Source organism: Crocuta crocuta, unplaced genomic scaffold (assembly GCF_008692635.1).
Source record: "Crocuta crocuta isolate KB4526 unplaced genomic scaffold, BGI_CrCroc_1.0 scaffold2486, whole genome shotgun sequence".
NCBI lineage: Eukaryota > Metazoa > Chordata > Mammalia > Carnivora > Hyaenidae > Crocuta > Crocuta crocuta.
Genome location: NW_027528856.1, coordinates 1 through 19,547, shown reverse-complemented (window position 1 = coordinate 19,547; position 19,547 = coordinate 1). Strand labels below are relative to the sequence as shown.

The 19,547-nt window shown below is 42.5% G+C and overlaps 1 protein-coding gene across 3 annotated transcripts; it reads left to right on the top strand.

The window, feature by feature from the left end:
- The first annotated feature begins 1,604 nt into the window (after positions 1–1,604).
- LOC144224953 (immunity-related GTPase family M protein-like) lies at positions 1,605–15,326 on the top strand. Of its 3 annotated transcripts, none has more exons than XR_013333184.1 (3): positions 1,605–1,884; positions 10,194–12,037; positions 13,932–13,991. XR_013333184.1 is itself a non-coding variant. In XM_077756050.1 (3 exons), the coding sequence occupies exons 2-3, from the start codon at positions 10,214–10,216 to the stop codon at positions 14,083–14,085; spliced, it is 885 nt and encodes a 294-aa protein (XP_077612176.1). In that variant the 5' UTR covers positions 1,605–1,884; positions 10,194–10,213; the 3' UTR covers positions 14,086–15,326. The 3 variants fall into 3 exon arrangements, 2 of the variants coding, with proteins under 2 accessions (XP_077612176.1, XP_077612175.1); XM_077756050.1 differs by having other exon boundaries at positions 10,194–10,944; positions 13,932–15,326; XM_077756049.1 differs by having other exon boundaries at positions 10,194–11,243; positions 13,932–13,994.
- Positions 15,327–19,547: the final 4,221 nt, after the last annotated feature.

Below are 19,547 nucleotides of genomic sequence, written 5' to 3'. Positions count from 1 at the left end.
CCACTTGGGGTAGCTCCATTGCAGGGTTGTGTGTGAGAATCACACTGGTGCCCTGTTTGGTTGACTCTGGTTTGCTGTGTCTGCAGCACCCAGTGGGCTGGGGTCTGATGCCCTGGTATGCACACCCCAGGGTCCAGAGTGGGACTTGATGCTTCTAAGACAACGCTAGGAAATCCGGAAGTATGATTTATGAGGATATTGTAACATTACCTCTGTTCAGAAAAGGGAAATCAATTCTAGGAATGGATGGGTTAGGAAATAACCTCTCTCCTGGTCCCACTCAGGTGAGCAGAAGTTCAGTCTGTGTAATATACAATGTCCACTCTTGTAGAATGGAAATTTCCCCAGGCCTGGCTCAGTCCCTCCGGTAACTGAGTGATGCACCTGCACTAGAGACAGGAAAAGAGTTGGCTTCTCTCCTCTTTATTCCCCCCACTGCCCCCATTACACAGAGGAGCATGGTGTAGGGAAACTAAACAGTAGGAAAGAATTCACTCAGGTGGGACATTTGCAATCCAGTGGATGGCCTGAGGTGGTCAGTGTCCCTCAGACAGGAGGGCCCATGGATGGCCCATGCTGATGTCCCCACTGGGATCTCAGGGCAGGCACAGTCCAGACCTTCCCAGCTTCTACCTTCCCCGTGGTATTGGGCACAGGAGGGCAGCCCCGTCTCATGCTCCTCAGACCCTCCTACCCAGGAAGCCCTCAGTGTTGGCAATATCCTTTGCAACAGGGCTCCCTAAAATAATCCTTGCCGTTCTTCTCTTTGTAGCATCAGCTGTCCTTTTCCGACCCAGGGGAGGGATCAAGGATGGCAATGCCAAACTCACACTCTCTTAGCCACAGAAGGACTTCCTAAGTTGTAATGGATATTTGCAATCTTGGCAGAAACATTGTAAAGCTGATCTTCTCTTTCACTCGGTCAAGTCACACACACCCCTTGCTGGGGCCTGTCTCTTGAACACAAACACCCAGGGAGCTTTCCCAGATTCCCCCACATGAGAATGAGAACACGACAATCTCTGAGAGCTTAAGCAGCTGTCCAGAGTCACCCAGTCAGCAGTAAGCAGTGCTGGGACTCCGGCCCTCCCCTGGTGGAAACAGGGGCATTGACACAAAGTAAGTCACAGCGGGGTCAAGAAGAGAACTCCACTGTGTATGTAGCATCTACAGTCTAATTTTTGAGAGTGAGAGCGAGTGAGCCCCTGAACTGAGCAGGTTGGGTAACCCCAGGAGCAAATTTGCAGGCAGTGTCCGCATACATCTGCGAGGCCAGCCTCATGGGGGCTGAATGTGGACTTCTCACTGGTCTGGGCACTGACATCTGAAGAAGAATGTCAGGGGAGAAAGCAGAGCTACTCACAGAGCACCCCTCCCCCCTTTCAGGCCTCTGTGCTGAAGATACTCAAATAACCCTGCATACTTAAGCCTCAGACAGATGCGGCAGTGCCCCCATCCTCCGGAATCCAGAAAGTGAAACTGGTTCGCCCCTGCTTTGAGAACTGGGGGCATTTCTGGGAATAGAAACTGAAAGTGCCTCTCCCAGAGCCCCTCCTCCTGTGTCTGGGGCGCTGCCACCGACCTTTTTTAGAAAACACAGAGCACTGAGCTGGAAGGGCACTGGAGAAGAAAACCCTAGAAGAATGTCATCTTCTTCCCAGCTCTTCTTCCCCGCTTCTGTGTAGGCTCTTCCTAGGACAATCCCAATACAAAGCAACCCTCTTCCTTCCTTCTGGAGCAATCTGAGTCTGGAACCAGATTTGGACGGTCCCAGAGGGGAAACTGTCTCTGCCTGAGAACTGGACCCTTCCCCAGGAAGTGGTAACGTGCCAGGAGGACCACTGACTTCTGCCTCATCAGGTCACCCTCTGCTTCCCGGAGCAGGTAAGTGAAAGGGCTCCTATAACACAATTTGGCTAATAACCCGCTAATGTGAAGCTATGGAAGGTGGAGCCTGACATCAGGGCAGGAGAGCTTGGGGACTGGCTTATCCATTTTAATGAATAAACACAGCAGGTCCCCTCTCTGACAGTTTTCGGGGCCAAAATTTAGCAACTAACTCTTGGTCTGCTCTAAACCCATGCAGCCCTTCGGTGTGGAGACAAGGTGCCTATCACCTCCATGTTCATAGCGTTGGGCGTCTTCTGACGGAGACCATGTTTGGAAAATGATGGAGGGTTTGCCCTTCATATTCTCTTAGAGTGCAGCAGGAAACAAGACAATGGCAATCGGGAGAGTCTATCTGGAACACTGCCTGGACCTTCTGTGGAATAGGGACTGGGGTGGGGTTTCAGGGACAAGGTGTCCAACAGACCTTAGACAATGTATAAAAATACACATGTGTATCTACATTGGAGAAACAGTTTCTATTGCTGGACACCGACTCCACCTTTACAGATGATTTTAGTGAGGTGGGCTTTCCAAACACTATCTCCATAGACCAGATTCTTTTGAGTTTCATGTCCGTTGATGATGCAGATGATTATTAATCTAAATCAATATGCTGATTTTTTCCCCTTCATCCTTTACCTGTGACGATAAAGTGGGGGAAATGTGGGGCTTGGTCCCCATTGGTTACAAGCTCACCAAAATAATTGATACTCAGATTTCCAGTCTGGTCCAAGGCTGATCCCTGCTTCATGGCTCAAGACAATTGGGCATGGCATGACCTGTATAGGATCTTGCATGGGAAATCCATGAATGGGTGTTTTTCATTCTGCTTCTTAGATCCTAAAATCTATCTGGTGCATTGTAACAAGGGTTCAAAAACGTTACCCATTGGAATAGATATAGTAGATCAAAATGGAGCGTAGGCAAATTGTTGGTAAAATCTTTCTTCAGGTGATGCGTGTGTGTTGAGTGGGTACTTAGTTATTCTGTGAAATGGATCTCCTACTGCTGGTCTCCTTCAGAAGATTTTGAAGGATCTGCTCACAGAGTCTGGTTCTCTTTCCAAGCACAACCGCCCTCTCTAGTTGACTACACTCCCTGGGCTCACTGCATAAAGGCCTATGTTTCTTTCACCGGGACCCTCAAACCCCATCCATAGAGAGAAGATCAGAGGTATAACATGAGTATGATCTGCAAAAGAGTGGGGCTAGGGGATCACTTGCATCCCAGACTGATCTCTGATGGCCTTGCCTCAACTTCTGGGTCAGTGCTCTGAGCCTCAATGTCCTACAGGTTCACACACACGCACAGTGACCACTCCTGGAAGACCCTGAAACCTCTCATAGAGTTACCCTTATCCTGCCCTGGCCTGGCAGTGACACGTGAACACAGTACTGCCTTAAAGTACCCTGGGAGGGCCCCCTGTGCAGGGATGTCTAGCACCAGGTGCAGGGCAGGCACAAGATGAATAGGTAATGGGGGACAGGGAGCTGTGGCAGGAGCTATGGGGCCTCAATTATCCCCCCCACTTCCTCTCAGTCAGCACAGGTGTTCAGACACGTGTGAGCACACATGTGCAAATTCCATGGTTGGGCCAGACATGGTCACAGAAATGGTCTGGAAAAGTGTAGGTGAGTGCTCACCTCCCACACCTTCCTTAGGGCAGGGACTCATGCAATGCTCCGGTCCTTACTTGCTTTTCAAAGGGCATGGAGGAGCTGGCTTCGGCATTTCAGAAGACATATTTAGGAACCAAAGTTAATTTATCTGTCAATCACTAAGTGTAGGGCACACACAGTATATTTTGGTGCATTCTTCTGACAGAAATGTGTCGCGTACCTGCTGGGCACTAAGGACAACAGGCAGAGTCTAGGAAATTAGTTAATCTAAGTGCCGAGACCTGTGTGTGTATTTGGTAATACAGGCATCTAATAGGTGACAAAACGATAATTTCTGGGACTTTAAGCTTTTGAAGGTACAGTCTTTTAAAAAATTGGCCCAACAGAGAGGTCAAAGTGAGACGGGTACCTGTGGAGGTTGTGACAGGATTTAGACAAAACAAGAGAAGGACTCAAGGGCTCTAGCCCAATTCCTGTGTTCTGGTTGGCCTGGGCCCCACAGGACTGCTGATAAGGACATCCAGACCTCCTCACTCCGTTCTCGGGGCAAACTTATGGGCAAGCAGACCACATAGCATGTTCAGGGGTAGAGAAAATCCCTTTGTACAACCAAGCCAGTGAGCCTGGAACTCACCCAGGAGACTACCTCCCTAGAGCCAGGATGGCAATTGAGGCGTCCAGGAACCTCCTTGCCCCCCATGAAGAAGAACTTGGACTATTGTTTGGAATGGTCAAGAGAGGTCTTAAAGAAGGCTTTGAGCACAGGGGCAAAAGAGGGCTATTCTTAAGTGTTCTCATTCCAAACTGTTCTCTCAGTCTGACCCAGGCCAGTGCTCCATCTTTGTGGCTTCTAGCCAGCTCTGCTCATGTGTGCTCTGCCCCACCATCGAAGTATTCATCCCCACACTGAGCTAAGTGCACCTCCACTCTCTGAAGAAGAGACACCTTTCTTGCTGACTTATTGCACTTTGAGTTTGTCACAGAGGTCCCTGGTGCAAGACACTGAAGACTTTATGGGTACAGTTGCCATGGGAATCTGATCCCCAAAAGGGTGGGATGGTGATCACATCATAGTCCCGTCATCTCTTTTCCTCTGAACTCCCAGAATCTCCCAATCATTTTGTTAAGTCTCTCTATCTCCCAATGAGTGCCATGTTCCCAGCAACAGGTTCTCAGGAGTGGGGACTCTGTGGAATTTCACTCACACATGCAAATCGATGAGTTTTCTTTAATGTGCAGTGAGGATGGGAAGTGAGAGAGGACTGTGATTTCCGCTCTCTCCCCAAATTAGGAAGGGTTCATCCAGGGTGGGTTAAATGGCAGTTGATAGCAGCAAGTGGACCCACGTCCCCAGGAGAAGATTCTTGGCATCCCGTGATCCGTCAGCCCTTGGGGCTGGAGATTCAGTATTAACTAGGATCATCTTTCCCTCCTGTCCAGACAGAAACAGAGAATCACAGTATTGGTGTAAATCTTGGGTTCCATCACTGCTTTGTAATTTCAAGCTTGTTTCTTGTCTGTGAGATACTGTTTCTTCATCCATAACCAGGAATAATCATATCAATTATCTAACATAGCTTGGGGAGGAATAATCCAGAAAAGACATGCAGAAGACTCAGCTCAGGCAGACTCACAGAACAGAGTCTTCAAACACTGTGGTAAGAACTGGAGGGAGTAAGAAGAACCAGAGGAGGGACATCTAGGTGGCTCCGTTGGTTGAGCGTCTTGATTTTGGCTCAGGTCAAGATCTCTTGGCTCATGGGATCGAGCCCTAGGTTGGGCTTAGGGCTAACAGCAGGGTGCCCTCTTCGGATACTCTCTCTCCCTCTTTCTCTGTCCCTCCCCAACTCACACTTTCTCTCTCTCAAAATAAAATGTTAAAACCTTTTTTTTTTAAAAAAAGAAGTTCTTCCTCTGAGACCCTAATAAGACCAGAGAGGATTCACCCTGAGGTTGCTAGGAGGTCTGCCCAGAACTTCACCCAGATCATACCATGAAACCCTCCCTGGCATTAACACTGGGGCTCAGTTTTCCTTCTGAAAGTGCCCGCATTGCCCCAGGCCAAGCTGTCTGCAAACTCGGGTGGGGAGTTTCCTCATGGAAGACAGTGAATCCAGGCCTTCCTTATAGGGGATGAAAGCACCCACAGAAGTCCAGGGAGCAGTGATGCGAGCAGGACCCAGCTGTGGAGAGGAAAGCTGGGTGACGGTGGGTGGAGGAGGAGAACAAGAAGCTGCTCTACGGGACCTGTAGGTCAGAATGAAACTTTTCCGAAGAGGAAACTACAGGGAAACTCCTCAGCCAAAGAGGCAGTCTTGAATTATAAGAGGTTTGAAAATTTTATATGTGCACATAGAGATAGTAGATTTTTTTAAAGTTTTTATGTAAATTCAATTTAAATAAAGTTTTTATTTAAATCAATTTAAACAAATTTATGTAAATTCGTTAACATACAGTGTAATATTAGTTTCGGGTGTACAATGTAGTGTGGTTCAACACTTCCACACGATACCTGGTGCTCATCAAAACAAAATGCACTCCTCAGTCCTGATCCTCTATTTAACCCACCCCACCCACCTTCCTTCTGGCATCAGTTCCTTCTCAGTCTTAAGAATCTTGGGTTCTTGGATTGTGTCTCCAGGTCCTTTTGTGTTCCTTTGTGTGTTTGTTTTGTTTCTTAAATTCCACATATGAGTGAAATCATATGGTATCTGTCTTTCTCTGACTTAGTTCACTTAGCATAATCCTCTCTACCTCAAACTATGTTGATGCAGATGGCAAGATTTCATTTTTTTTTTGGCTGAGTAATATTACATTATATATATAGAAGAATTTCCATAGTTTGGCTAGTGTAGACGGTACTGCTATAAACACCAGGGTGCATATACTCCTTTGAATCTGTATTTTTTGATGCTTTGGGGAAATACATAGTAGGGCATTTTACTGGATCTTAAGGTAGTTCTCAATTTTTAGCTTTTTGAAGAACCTCCACACTGTTTTCCAGAGTGGGTGCAACAGTTTGCATTCCCACCGACAGTGCAAGTTTCTGTATGCTCGCCAGCACCCATTGTTTCTTCCGTTGTTGACTTTGGCCATTCTGAAAGATGCGAGGTGATATCTCATTGTAGTGTTTATTTGTATCTCCCTGACGATAAGTGATGATGCGCATCTTTTCATGTGTCCGTTGACTATCTAGATGTTTTCTTTGGAAAAAGGTGTATTTGTGTCTACTGCTCAGTTTTCAATTGGATTATTTGTTTCTTAGGTGTTGAGTTTTAGAAGTTCTACATATATGTTGGAGAATAGCCTTTTATTAGATAGGTCATTTGAAAATATTTTCTCCCATTGTATGTTGCCTTTAGTTTCGTAGATTGTTTCCTTCACTATGCAGAAGCTTTTATTTTGATGTAAACCCAACAGTTATTTTCCTTTTCTTTCTCTTGCTTTAGGATCCACATCTGGAAAGGCGTTGCTACATGATGTCAAAGAGGTTACTGACTGTTTTCTCTTCTAGAATTTTTTTTATCTCTTCTAGAATTTTTTAAAATTTTTTTAAATTTTAGAACTTATTTATATTTTTATTTATGTATCTATTCTAGAATTTTCTAGAGGTTTGACCTCACGTTTAGGTCTTTCATCCAGTTTGAATTTACTTTTGTGCGTGGTGTAAGAAAGTGGTCCAGTTTCATTCTTCGGCATGTTGCCATCCAGTTTTCCCAACACCATGTGTTGAAGGGACTGTCTTTTCCCCATTACATGGTCTTTCCTGGTTGTCCCACATTCGTGGACCATACAATTCTGGGTTTCTGTCTGGTTGTTTAATTCAGTTCCATTGATGGATGCGTCAGTTTTTGCGCCAGTGCCATCCTGGATTTTTGTTTGTTTGCTTATAGTACACACTTTATTGAAGGATGTTACTTGAAAAATGGTTTCTACACAGTCTACGTTCAAGAAGTGCCATACTGTTTTGATCACTACAGCTTTGTATACTACAAATCTGATCCCTCCAGGTTTGCTTTTCTTTTCAAAGGTTGCTCTGGCTATTTGGGGGTTTTATGGCTGCATAGAATTTTTAGGATTACTTGTTTTGGCTCTGTGAAAAATGCTTTTTGTATGAGATACTAGATTTATCAAGGGGAATTACCACACCAAGCCGTTATAACTTGTGGACTGGGAAAACACACCAGTCAGCACTGTGTGTGTAGCCCCCAGGAGGAGAGTCCACTACGTAATCCCAACCAATTCTCTTTCCCAGTCTGCCTTGTAGAATATTTGCAATCTTACTGCAAGTCTAAGCTTACCAGAGAAATTTCACAGTAGCATCCAAATATTTATTATAATAAAAACACCAGTGACAAAGAGAAACGATAATGTACAAACATAATGCTGATTTTCCAAAACCCAGGGAGATATTATTTGGAAAGTTGTTTAACTTGGATGTTGAGGTGAATAAGGGACAGGGCTTTGTTCGGTATGCGGTGGTGGAAAAGGACATGGAAAATGTCTTTAGAGAAAAGAAAATGTGCTCTTCAGTATGATAAAAAATAATGAAATTACTCTTGACTTTAAGGACATATGCAGTGAGAACGTGTGGGCCCTCAGGACTGAAGGGTATGGAGAGTTGTCACATGCTTACTTCTGTCCTCATCCCCACGAGACATCCTGCTCATCCAGTTAAGGTGGAAGTGTACCTACATCTGCCTGACTCTTGACTGAGCGACCCACATGATGCTCTGCGGCTTAAGTCCAGTTATGTGTATAATCTGCTTTGGTGCTGACTACTGGCACTGCATAGCTGCAGAGTATTCCTCAGTGGTCTTGTCTGAGCCCTAAAATGTGCACATCTGAATAACATTTTCTGTTGCTTTTCTTTTCAACAGCTTTATTGGGATATGACTTACACATTCTATAACTCAATTTTAAAATTTAAAATTTTTAGCTTTTAATATATTCACAAAGTTGTACGCTCATCATAATAAAATGTAGAACAATTTTGGGACACCTGGGTGGCTCAGGTGGTTAAGCATCCAACATCAGCTCAGGTCATGATCTCATGGCTCCTGAGTTTGAGCCCTGCATCATGCTGTGTGCTGACAGCTCAGATTCTGTGTCTCTGTCTCTCACTCTGCTCCTCCTCTACCCCCCCATCTCTCTCAAAAATAAACATTAAAGAACATTATCATTATCCAGAATATATCCTGTAACTCTTGACTTCCACGTCTCTTTTCCCTCATACCATTGCTCTTCAGATCTAGGAAATTCCCAATATATTTTCTATGGCTAAGGATTTGCCTATTCTGGACATTTCATGTGAATACAATCATACAGTCCATGATCCAATGGGTTTTCTTCTTTCACTGACAATAAAATTCTTGGGTTCTTCCATATTGTAGCAGATATCAATACTGTGTTTCTTTTCCTTGTCCAATACTGTTCTCTTGAATGGATAGACCATGTTTCTTTATCCATTGATCAGTTGGTGTGCATTTGTTAAGTCTACCTGAGGGCTATTAAAAATAATGCTACTATGAATATATGCATGTAGGCTTTAAATAGATATATACATTGTTACTATTTTGGTGTATATACCTAGCAGTGGAATTGCTGGGTCATTTGGTGACTGTTTATATCACCAGTTTTATTGGGGGAAAAAAAAAACAGTTGACATATTTCAGTGTATAAGTTCAAGACATACAGTATGTTGATGTGATTTACATATGTACTGAAATGATTACCACAATAAGTTTAGCTCAAATCCATCATCTCACAAAAATACACTAAAAAGAAAAGAAAGAAGGAAAAACGGGTTTTCTTGTGATGAGAACTCTTAGGATTTATTCCCTTAACAACTCTCCTATAAATTATACAACGTTGTTATCACTCAACATTCTTTTTTCACATTTAGAGGAAGAACTATTAACCAAATATGTGGGCATTTTATAAGCTCTTTAAATTTTTTTTAAATGTTTATTTATTTTTGAGAAAGAGAGAGAGAGAGAAGCAGAGGGCAGGGGAGGCACAGAGAGAGAGGTAGACACAGAATCCCAAGCAGGCTCCAGGCTGTGAGCTGTCAGCACAGAGCCCAACCTGGGGCTAGAGCTCATAATCACGACCTGGGCCCAAGTCGGCCGCTAAACTGACTGAGCCACCCATATGCCCCTACAATGTTATTATCTATAGTCATCAAGTAGTAAGTACATTACATCCCATGTACTTACGTACCTTATAACTGGAATATTATTTATCTTGACCATGTCCTGCAACTACCCTCCTCTCACACTGTGCCTCTGCCTCTCCACAAGTTTGATCTCGTTCTGTGAATTTTATTTTAATATTTTATTCTATTTTATTTTACTTATTATTGTATTTTAAGATTCCACACCTCAGTTATATCATGCTGTTTTTGTCTTTGCCTGATTTATTTTACTTATCATGATGCTTCCAAGGACCATCTATGTTGTCACAAATGGTAGGATTTCCTCGTTTTCTATGGTTGTTTAGTATGTGTAAGCTTTTGAGAAACTGTCAAACGTTTTTTGCAGAGGCATGCTGTTTCTAATCTGGATGCCTCTGCAGTGAGTTGGGTGTGGATCTGACACCCTCAGTTTGGGATACCAAGTCCGATGTCTCCTCTGCCCCCGTGTGTGCCTGGCTCTAACTCTCCTGCTCTTCCCTTTTCTACAGGTCACTTACTGCTCAGCAGCATGACTCAACCTGCCCAATTCCCTCACACCCCAATACCTATATCCTTCACCTCTGATGTGCAATACAATATGGATTGCAGCGTCGTATCTGAAATGAGTGCCATGAACATAGAAAAGGCCGTGGGAGAAGGGAATTGGCTGGAGGTGATCTCTGTGGTCAGGAAAACCATGAAGACAGTGTCCAGTGCCCCAGTGAGCATTGCTGTGACTGGGGATTCTGGTAATGGAATGTCCTCCTTCATCAATGCACTGCGGGGAATTGGGCATGAGGAGGAGGACTCAGCTCCCACTGGGGTAGTGCAGACCACCCAGACTCCCACTTGTTACACTTGCTCTCTCTTTCCCAATGTGACACTGTGGGACCTGCCTGGCACAGGGGCTGCCATGCAAAGCCTGGACAACTATCTGGAGGAGATGCAGTTTAGCCAGTATGACCTTTTCATCATCATTGCATCTGAACAGTTCAGCACGAATCTCGTGAAACTTGCCAAAACCATCCACGGTTTGGGAAAGAGGTTCTACATTGTCTGGACCAAGCTGGATAGGGACCTCAGCACACGTATTCTCTCAGAGAAACAACTCCTGCAGAATATTCGGGACAATATCCGGAAAACTCTCCAGGGGGAGGGTGTGTGTGAACCCATCATATTCCTGGTCTCAAGCTTCTATCCATTATTGCATGACTTCCCAGAGCTTAGGGACACCTTGCACAGGGACGTCTTTGACTTCAGGTACCATGATCCCCTAGAGAACCTATCCCTCATCTGTGAGAAGGTCATTAATGACAAAGTGACCACTTGGCAGGGGCAAATAGGCTCAGAGTCTCTCCAGAACACCCATGGTATCCAGAATGCAGATGATCCTCAGGAGTGTTTATATGCCTACCGCTTGCTCTTTCATGTGGATGATAACTCTCTCCAGCAGGTCTCCCAGAGTCTGGGAAAACCCATGGAGGAGTACAAGGCCACTATGAAGTCTCGGGATCTGCCCACGGTCCTCACAGAGAACTGGGCATTATCTTGGATGAACTGTAAGACAGCCTCTTACTTATATTCAATTCTGAGCAACATCCCAATTGTAGGTTATACTAGTATCTACTACCTGAGATGGCGTCAGAGCCTCTTCCTTAAAATAGTTGCTGAGGACACAAAGACCATTCTGAGGAAAATCTTGAAAGACTCCATTATCTGAAGAGGTGATGTCCTAGCAAGTTCTTCCTTGGGGATAGTCAGGACATTTGGGATCCTCTCCTTACATTATGCCCAATCAAATTGAATACTTCCACTTTCTTTGGTCCTAAGTTTTATGAGGTAAATGAGTTGATGTGATTTGCTTTGAACGTATCTCAAAATATGTTCTACTTCTTGTAATTTAGTTAGCCTGGATCCAAACATGGCAATCAAGATTTGCACAGTGTGTCATCCAATCTCATTCTCACGTACACTTGTCACTTAATGTTAACATCATTTCTCCAAGTCCTCTTGGTTTTCCCTTATATCTTCACTTCTCACCTCTCAGTCTGTGGACGCATAGATGGATGCAGAGAGCAGAACATCATGTGGGATGTTCCCTTTGGAGAAATATGTTGGAGAGTGTGTGTTTGATGTTCTCAAAAAGTATTCTGTGGTGGTGCCAGGATCCAAGGCTAGTCTGGTGTCTTATAAAGCTCTGCCCTTATTCCCATCCTCTGAAATGACCATATTATATATATAAAAAAAAAAAAAAAGAAGAAGAAGAAGAAGAAGAAGAGTAGGGAGCATGGACTCAAGGGCTATTGTTACTGAGATTGGAGAATTATTGAATGGAAAAGCAAACTTGATTATTGTAAGTACCAAAAACTGACCCCCGTCTCCAAGAGGTCCCATGCTGTTCACATACACACGCTCAGGGTAGGCCTGTCATAGGAAGTAGTAGTTGTTAGATTATGATTGCTCCAGAAAGACCTTTGTTCATTTAAAGTTAACCTACTATATTTTGTTATTTGCCAAAAATTATAACCAATGTGGTTTAAAGGAAACTAAATTTGATCATCGGCATTAAGGAAACTAACCCACTGTCCATGATCTCACTGTTTAGTTAACCCAACCTATACAGACATTATACAAATTCTAAATCCTTTCAGACCCTAGAGCTAGATTTTTCTTTTTGCTAGGCATATATATAATGCAAGTGGTATTTTTTACAACAGATGTTTTCAGATTAAGTTTGAAACCTGACTTTCCATCACCAGAAGTGACATAACCTGCCTTTTGCCACTGTCGGAATCATTAAGTCCTCAAAAGAGCAACCCTCCTTCCATGCATCATTCCCTATCAACCTCATCACCTTAATGTATTTACCTGGGAAGATGTAACCCTGTGTGGAGTCCAATCAGAATTTAGTATATGTATCTGAACTATACCAATGTGTAAAATGTTGGCCCATCTTCAGGCTTCAGCTCAAAGAGGAGGGTTTATCAGAGGTATGAAAACTAGTCCCTGGGATGGAGAGCGAAGTTAATATTGAATGGAAGTGAACTGAAAGCAGCCTCACGGAGTGGTTAAGAACCCTAAGGTTAAGTTTTGACTCCAGCATGCCCTTACCATGTTGACCTTGAATAAGTTGGCTGACATTCCACTGTCTTAGTTTTCCAGTAGTTAAAAATGTAGTAATATTACATCCTAGGAGATCAGTCCAAATCCAGGTAATGTGAGGATTTAATAATTTAAAGCACATAAAGCACTTAGGATAGGGTCAGACATGTAATTCTGTATTATCTGGTATTATATGTCTGGTATTATCATTACCATTGCTTCCCTTCATGGCTAAGAAGGGACAAAATAAAGTCACACTGAAAGAGAGTTCCATCAAAAGGTGAATGTCCTGCTCTACTTGTCCATCCAGTGGAATGAAAAGAGTCTGGTGGGAGAGACCTCCATTAACATAGACACTTTGAAAGAATAGTTGCATCTCAACTTAGCTTGTTACATTTCCCTTTGGAAAGTGCAGGAAGCAGAAGACAGTTTCATACAAAGCGTGTTCCTGAATTCTGAAATCTCCAGAGAATGGGGGAAGGGGGACAGAACTGAGAATAATGGTCAAAGAATTTAGAGGTCAGAACTGCCCTATGTACAGAGTTCTTAGAGTGAACCCAAACCTAACCAGCCTCTCTTGGGTGATCACGATGAGGGAGGGTAAAGAAGAGCCCACACCCACTGGAGCTACCCGTGTTCAGCCAAGAAGAAAACCAGGTCACACTGAACACAAGGAAGCCTGACCACTGGGGAGGTCTACTGGGAGGTTTCAGACTACATAATTTACCACAGAGGAATCCAATGTCTTTGTGGTCAAAGGCAAAAGAGGAGAGATCATCAAAGCAGACGACAAAGTAATCAGAATTTCTGATGAGAGCTTCCTCCTCAGTACCACATGGAATCCAGCAGGTGTTCACAAAGAGGATTGGAAAATACAATCTTGACCTGCCCCTCAGTCAGTGGGGGCATCTTTAAGATGGGCTCCAACATTATCTCCTACTTTCATGGCTTTGTTTAATCCCATTCCCTGGAGTGATGAATGGTTTATAGCAGCAATAATGGAATGCACAAGAATTCCGAAATTTTGTTATAACAAGCCTGCAACTTATGTGTTTTAAACCCTCTTCACTGGCTCACCTGTGTTCTCTCTCGTGCTGTCTCTCTTTGTCTCTGTTCTTCTCTTTCTCTCTGCCTCGTAACCATAGGAAACGAGCCTGCCGGAGAGGAGCTGAAGGATTAGAGGCCAAGTGGAGGAGAACTGATTTAGTCTGCATTAATTGCCAGCCATGCATCATTTTGGGAGCAAATCCTCCAGCCCCAGGCAAGGCTTCAGAAGATGCAGCCCAGCTGATAGCTTGAATACCACCTCTTGAGAGACCCTTATCCAGAACCACACAAACTGCTTGTGGATTTCCGATTCTGAGTAATTATAAGATAATAGACAGCTGTTTTAAGCTACTAAGTTTCATGGTAATTTGCTTCACAGCAACAGATAACCAATAATACAATCAAGAAGCTTCTTACCACCTGGCAGTTGTGAGTGACTTCCTCCTTTTGTGACAGTCATTCCTGTATGAACACAGCATGAAGGAGCTGCTTCCTCCCCAATCACAGCCCTTCCCTCCTTGGCATGTCCTTTCCTGCTTTCTACTCAAGGACCAGTCTCTGCCAACTTTCACAGGTCATTCCATCTAGCCTCAGGCCACAGAGAGCTATTCAGTTTGAGGCCCTATGTTTGAGAAGGAAAAGCAGGGAAATAAAGATAAATCAAAACACAGTGAAGATCAGTAGTGAAAGGGGAGATAAATGATAGTAGAATGTGAGCCATCTCCCTGAAGGTGTCCTTTGTAACAACTTTAATTCCTATTCTCACCTCGACTAGTTTCCCTCCTAGCCTGGAGCACAGGCTTCATTCACATCCTTCCACTATCTTGGTGGTGCTGGTGCTTCTTCGATTTCCTGTTCATTACATTGAATTCATTCTCAAACAAACTGAAACAGTTTTCTGGTTGTAAACTTTCTGAGTCTTTGGATTTCCAACTAATGCCTTTATTTTGGGATCACTTTTAATAAATAGTGTCTCAGTTGGTTAAGTGTCCAATTCTTGTTTTCAACTCAGGTCAGGATCTCACAGTTGTGAGACTGAGCCCTGAGTTGGGGTCTGCAGTTGGCTTGCAGGCTGTTTGGGATTCTCTCTCTCCTCTTTCTGCCCCTCCCTATGCGCGCGTGCTTTCTCTCCCTCCCAAAATAAAAAAAAAAAGTGGCTCCCAAGTGTTGGGAAAAAGGGTGGGAAGAAGCAGTGAAATTACTCTGTGTGATACTATAATGATGGATAAATGGCTGGTAAATTATACATTTGTCAAAACCCATAGAACATAGAATATACAATACCAGGAGAGGTCCCAAGGTAAACTATGGACTTGGAGAGAAAAAGGTGGATCAGTTTGGGTTCATGAATTGTATGATGGTGTGAGTTATTGATAGTGGGGAGGCTGTACTTTTGTGAGGGCAGGAGGTACATGGGAATCTTCTGTGCTTTCTGCCCAATTTTGACGTGATGCTAAAACTGTTCTAAAAATATAGTCTGTTGAAAACCAAAATGGCTGCTGGCATCCTTCTTCAGCTTTGGAATTTTCCTTTGTTATTTTTCCTAAGTGTAATATGTGTTCAGCAGCTAGCTTAATGATATTACGCTCATACTGGAATGTTTCTTATGTCGTTGAATATTCTGACAAGCTTCATTCCATCTCCTGTATCTTTACATCTCTTCTCAGAAGTACAGCTTCTTCGAATTTTCGTTTAACATTTTTGTCTCTCTTTGGTTTTTACCATAGGTATGTGTTTCCTCGGGCAATATATCATTTAGTTTTGCTTGTTTGGGTGCCTTGGGAAAATATAATTATTTTGCGGGCCATCTTCTGTAAGCTGTTTTTCATTTACAGTTGTTTTTATCACATGTGTTTTCCAGTTTGAGAAGATAGCACATATTACCTATATATTCCTTGTCAATGGACATTTGTGATTGGGGTTCTTTACAGTTGTTTCTTTATCTTAAACACTTAAAATCCAACAGTTCTGCTTTTGACATCTTACACATGTTTCTGGCAAACCTGCATAGAATCTTCGTCAGAAATAGAGGTGGAATTGCTGGGTCATAGCATACGGATTTTTACACATTGCACGAAAGGAAGAGAATGCATTGCTTACCAAACAGCCTCAAATCTCCCATCATTTATATATTTTCTGTATTTCTATTACTACTGGACAGTTGAGAAAAATCTGCCTAATCTTATACCTCAAATGGAGAGTACACTTGTAAGTTGGTGCCTCTGACCACCATTTCTGTCTTGAGGAGGTTACACGGTATGAGAACACATTTGCATCAGAAGTAGCTTCCTGTGTCATGTATTTTGAACTCTGCAGGGGCTGCTGGCTCATCCTCCTGGGTGAATGGACTTCACCAGAGTGTTGGGGTTCTCAGACACACCCACAACATTCTCTAGAACAACTCCACACTACACAAGAAATACTGCTACTAATTTTTTTTTTTTTTGGCGTTAGGGTTTGTATGACTGAAGTGTATACCCCTCAAGTTCCTATGTTGAAGCCCTAATCCCCACTGTGAGTGTATTTGTAGGAGGTTCTTTAAGGAGGTAATCATGGTTAACAGATGTCAGATGAGTGGGATTCTGATATAATAGGACTGGTGTCCTTACAAGAAGAGGAAGAGACACAAGAGATGCACACGCATAGAGAAAGACCATGTGAGGACACAGCAGGAAGGTGACCAGCTGCAAGCCAAGGGAAGCGTCTTCAGGAGAAGCAAAACCTGCTGGCTCATCGATATTTGACTTCCATCCTCCAGTAGAGTGAGACAATAAATTTCTGTTTTTTTAAATCCCCCAGTACATAGTATTTACTTATGGCAATCCTAGCAAACCAACCTCCTGAAACTAAGAGAGTTTCCACAAGAGTCTGATTCCCAATAGGTTTTTGTTTTCTAATTTAAATTTTCGTTACTTAACATACAGAGCAACATTGGTTTCAGGAGTAGAATTCAGTGATTTATCACTTACTTACTTACAACACCCAGTGCTCATCACAACTAGTGGCCTCCTTAATACCCATCACCCATCTAGTGCATCTCCCACCAACCACCCTCCATCAACCCTCAGTTTGTTCTTTGTCGTTAAGAGTCTCTTGTGATTTGTTTCCCTCTATCTCTTCCCCCTTTTTGCATATGAGTGAAATCATATGGTATTTGTTTTTCTCTGATTGACTAATTCCAGTTAGCATAATACATTCTAGCTCTATCCAAGTTGTTGTAAATGGCATGATTTCATTTTCTTTTTGATGGCTAATTAAAGATCCAGTGTGTGTGTGTGTGTGTGTGTGTGTGTGTGTGTGTGTGTATCACATTTTCTTTATCCATTCATCATTCAATGGACATTTCAGCTCTCTTGATAGTTTGTCTATTGCTTATAATGCTGCTATAAACATTGGGATGCAGGTACCCCCTTCAAATCTGTTTTTTTGTATCCTTTGGATAAACACCTAATTGTGCAATTGCTTGACCCTAGGGTAGTTCAATCTTTAGTTTTTAAGGGATACTCATACTGTTGTCCAGCATGGTTGCATCAGTTTGCCTTCCCACCAACAGTCACGAGGGTTTCTCTTCTCTGCATCCTTGCCAACACCTGCTATTTCTTGTGCTGTTAATTTAAGCCATTCTGACAGGTGTGATGTGATACTTTGTTTGTTTACATAATATATAAGTACATATTTTATTTTATTCTTTTTTATAAACAAGTATACATAAATATGTGTACATCGTTCACACATATATCTCTTTCCTTTGATAGAAGAATTTGACCTCATTAATTACTTTTAATTGATTTTAAAAATTCATGTAACCTCTTTCCTGCAAAGCAACAATTTTCGAGTTTTTGATCCAATAAAGTATTCCAATACGTGAAGTGTAATTCTTTGAGGAACCTCCACACTGTTTGCCAGAGCGGCTGCACCAGTCTGCGTTCCCACCAACAGTGCATGATGGTTCCATTTATCCACATCCTCTCCAGCATCTGCTGTTTCCTGAGTTGTTAATTTAGTCACTCTGACCGGTGTGAGGTAGTATTTCAGTGTGGTCTTGATTTGTATTTCCCTGCTGATGAGTGACGTTGAGCGTATTTTCATGTGTCTGTTGGCCATCTGGATGTCGTCTTTGAGAAGTGTCTATTTATGTCTTCTTCCCATTTCTTCACCGGATTATTTGTCTTTCAGGTGTGGAGTTTGGTGAGTTCTTTATAGATTTTGGATACTAGCCTGTTATCCCATATGTCATTAGCAAATATCTTTTCCCATTCTGTCGGTTGCCTTTTAGTTTTGTTGATTGTTTCCTTTGCAGTGCAGAAGTTTTGTATCTTGATGAGGTCCCAATAGTTCATTTTTGATTTTAGTTCCCTTGTCTTTGGAGACAGGTTGAGCAAGAAATTGCAGCAGCTGAGGTCAAAGAGGTTGTGGCCTGCTTTCTCCTCTAAGGTATGAATGGTTTCCTCTTTCACATTCAGGCCCTTCATCCATTTTGAGTTTATTTTTGTGTATGGTGTATGACACTGGTCTGGTTTCATTCTTCTGCATGTTGCTGTCTAGTTCTCCCAGCACCATTTGCTAAAGAGACTGTCTTTTTTCCATTGGATACTCTTTCCTGCTTGGTCAAAGATTCATTGGCCATACATGTGTGGGTTCAATTCTGGGTTCTCTATTTTATTCCATTCATCTATGTGTCTGTTTTGTGCCCAAATACCTTACAACCTTGATGATTACAGCTTTATAGTAGAGGCTAATGTCTGGGATTGTGATGTCTTCCGCTTTGGTTTTCGTTTTCAATATATATATATATATTTTTTTGGCTATTCAGGGTCTTTTGTGGTTCTACAAAAATTTTAGGATTGTTTTTCTAGTTTTGAGAAGAATGCTGGTGTATTTTGACTAGGATTGCATTGAATGTGTAGATTGCTTTGGGTAGTATTGACATTCTAACATTTTTTCTTCCAATCCTTGAGCATGGAATGTTTTTTCCATTTCTCTGTGTCTAGAAGTCTTTTATCTTGATGAAGTCCCAATAGTTCATTTGGTTTTATTTCTCTTGTCTCTGGTAACATGTCCAGTAAGAAGTTGCTCCGGCCAAGGTCAAAGAAGTTACTGTCTGTCTTCTGTTGGATTTTGATGGTTTCCTATCCCATGTTTAGATCTTTCAACCATTTTGAATTTATTGCTGTGTGTGATGTAAGAAAGTGGTTCAGCTTCATTCTTCTGTATTTCACTGTCCCATTTTCCCACCACCATTTGCTAAAGAGACGGTCCTTTATCAATTGCATATTCTTTTCTGCTTTATCAGGATTAGTTGACTACATAGTTGTGGGTCATCTCTGGGATTTATTTTCTATTTCATTCATCTATGTGTCTGTTTTTGTGCCAGTATCATACTATCTTGGTGATTACAGCCTTCTAATCCAGCTTGAAGTCCAGAATTGTGATGCCTCCCATTTTGACTTTTTTCTTCAACATTACTTTAGAGATTTGGATTGTGTACGTGGCACCATTCTTGCTTTTTGAGATAGGCCTGAATTACAGTACACTTCCCTCTTAGAAGTGCCTTGATGCATGTCAAAGGTTTTGGACTGTTGTGTATTCATTTTCATTTGCTTCCATGTATTTTTAAAGTTTTCTTTTTTTTTAAACTTATTATAAATATCTGCCTTAGAATAGGCAGACTTTTTTTTTATAAATAGTTTATTGTCAAATTAGTTTCCACATAA

Excerpts from the sequence above, each read along its gene's own strand:
- LOC144224953 (XM_077756049.1), top strand. The coding sequence starts at position 10,214 with ATGACTCAACCTGCCCAATTCCCTCACACCCCAATACCTATATCCTTC.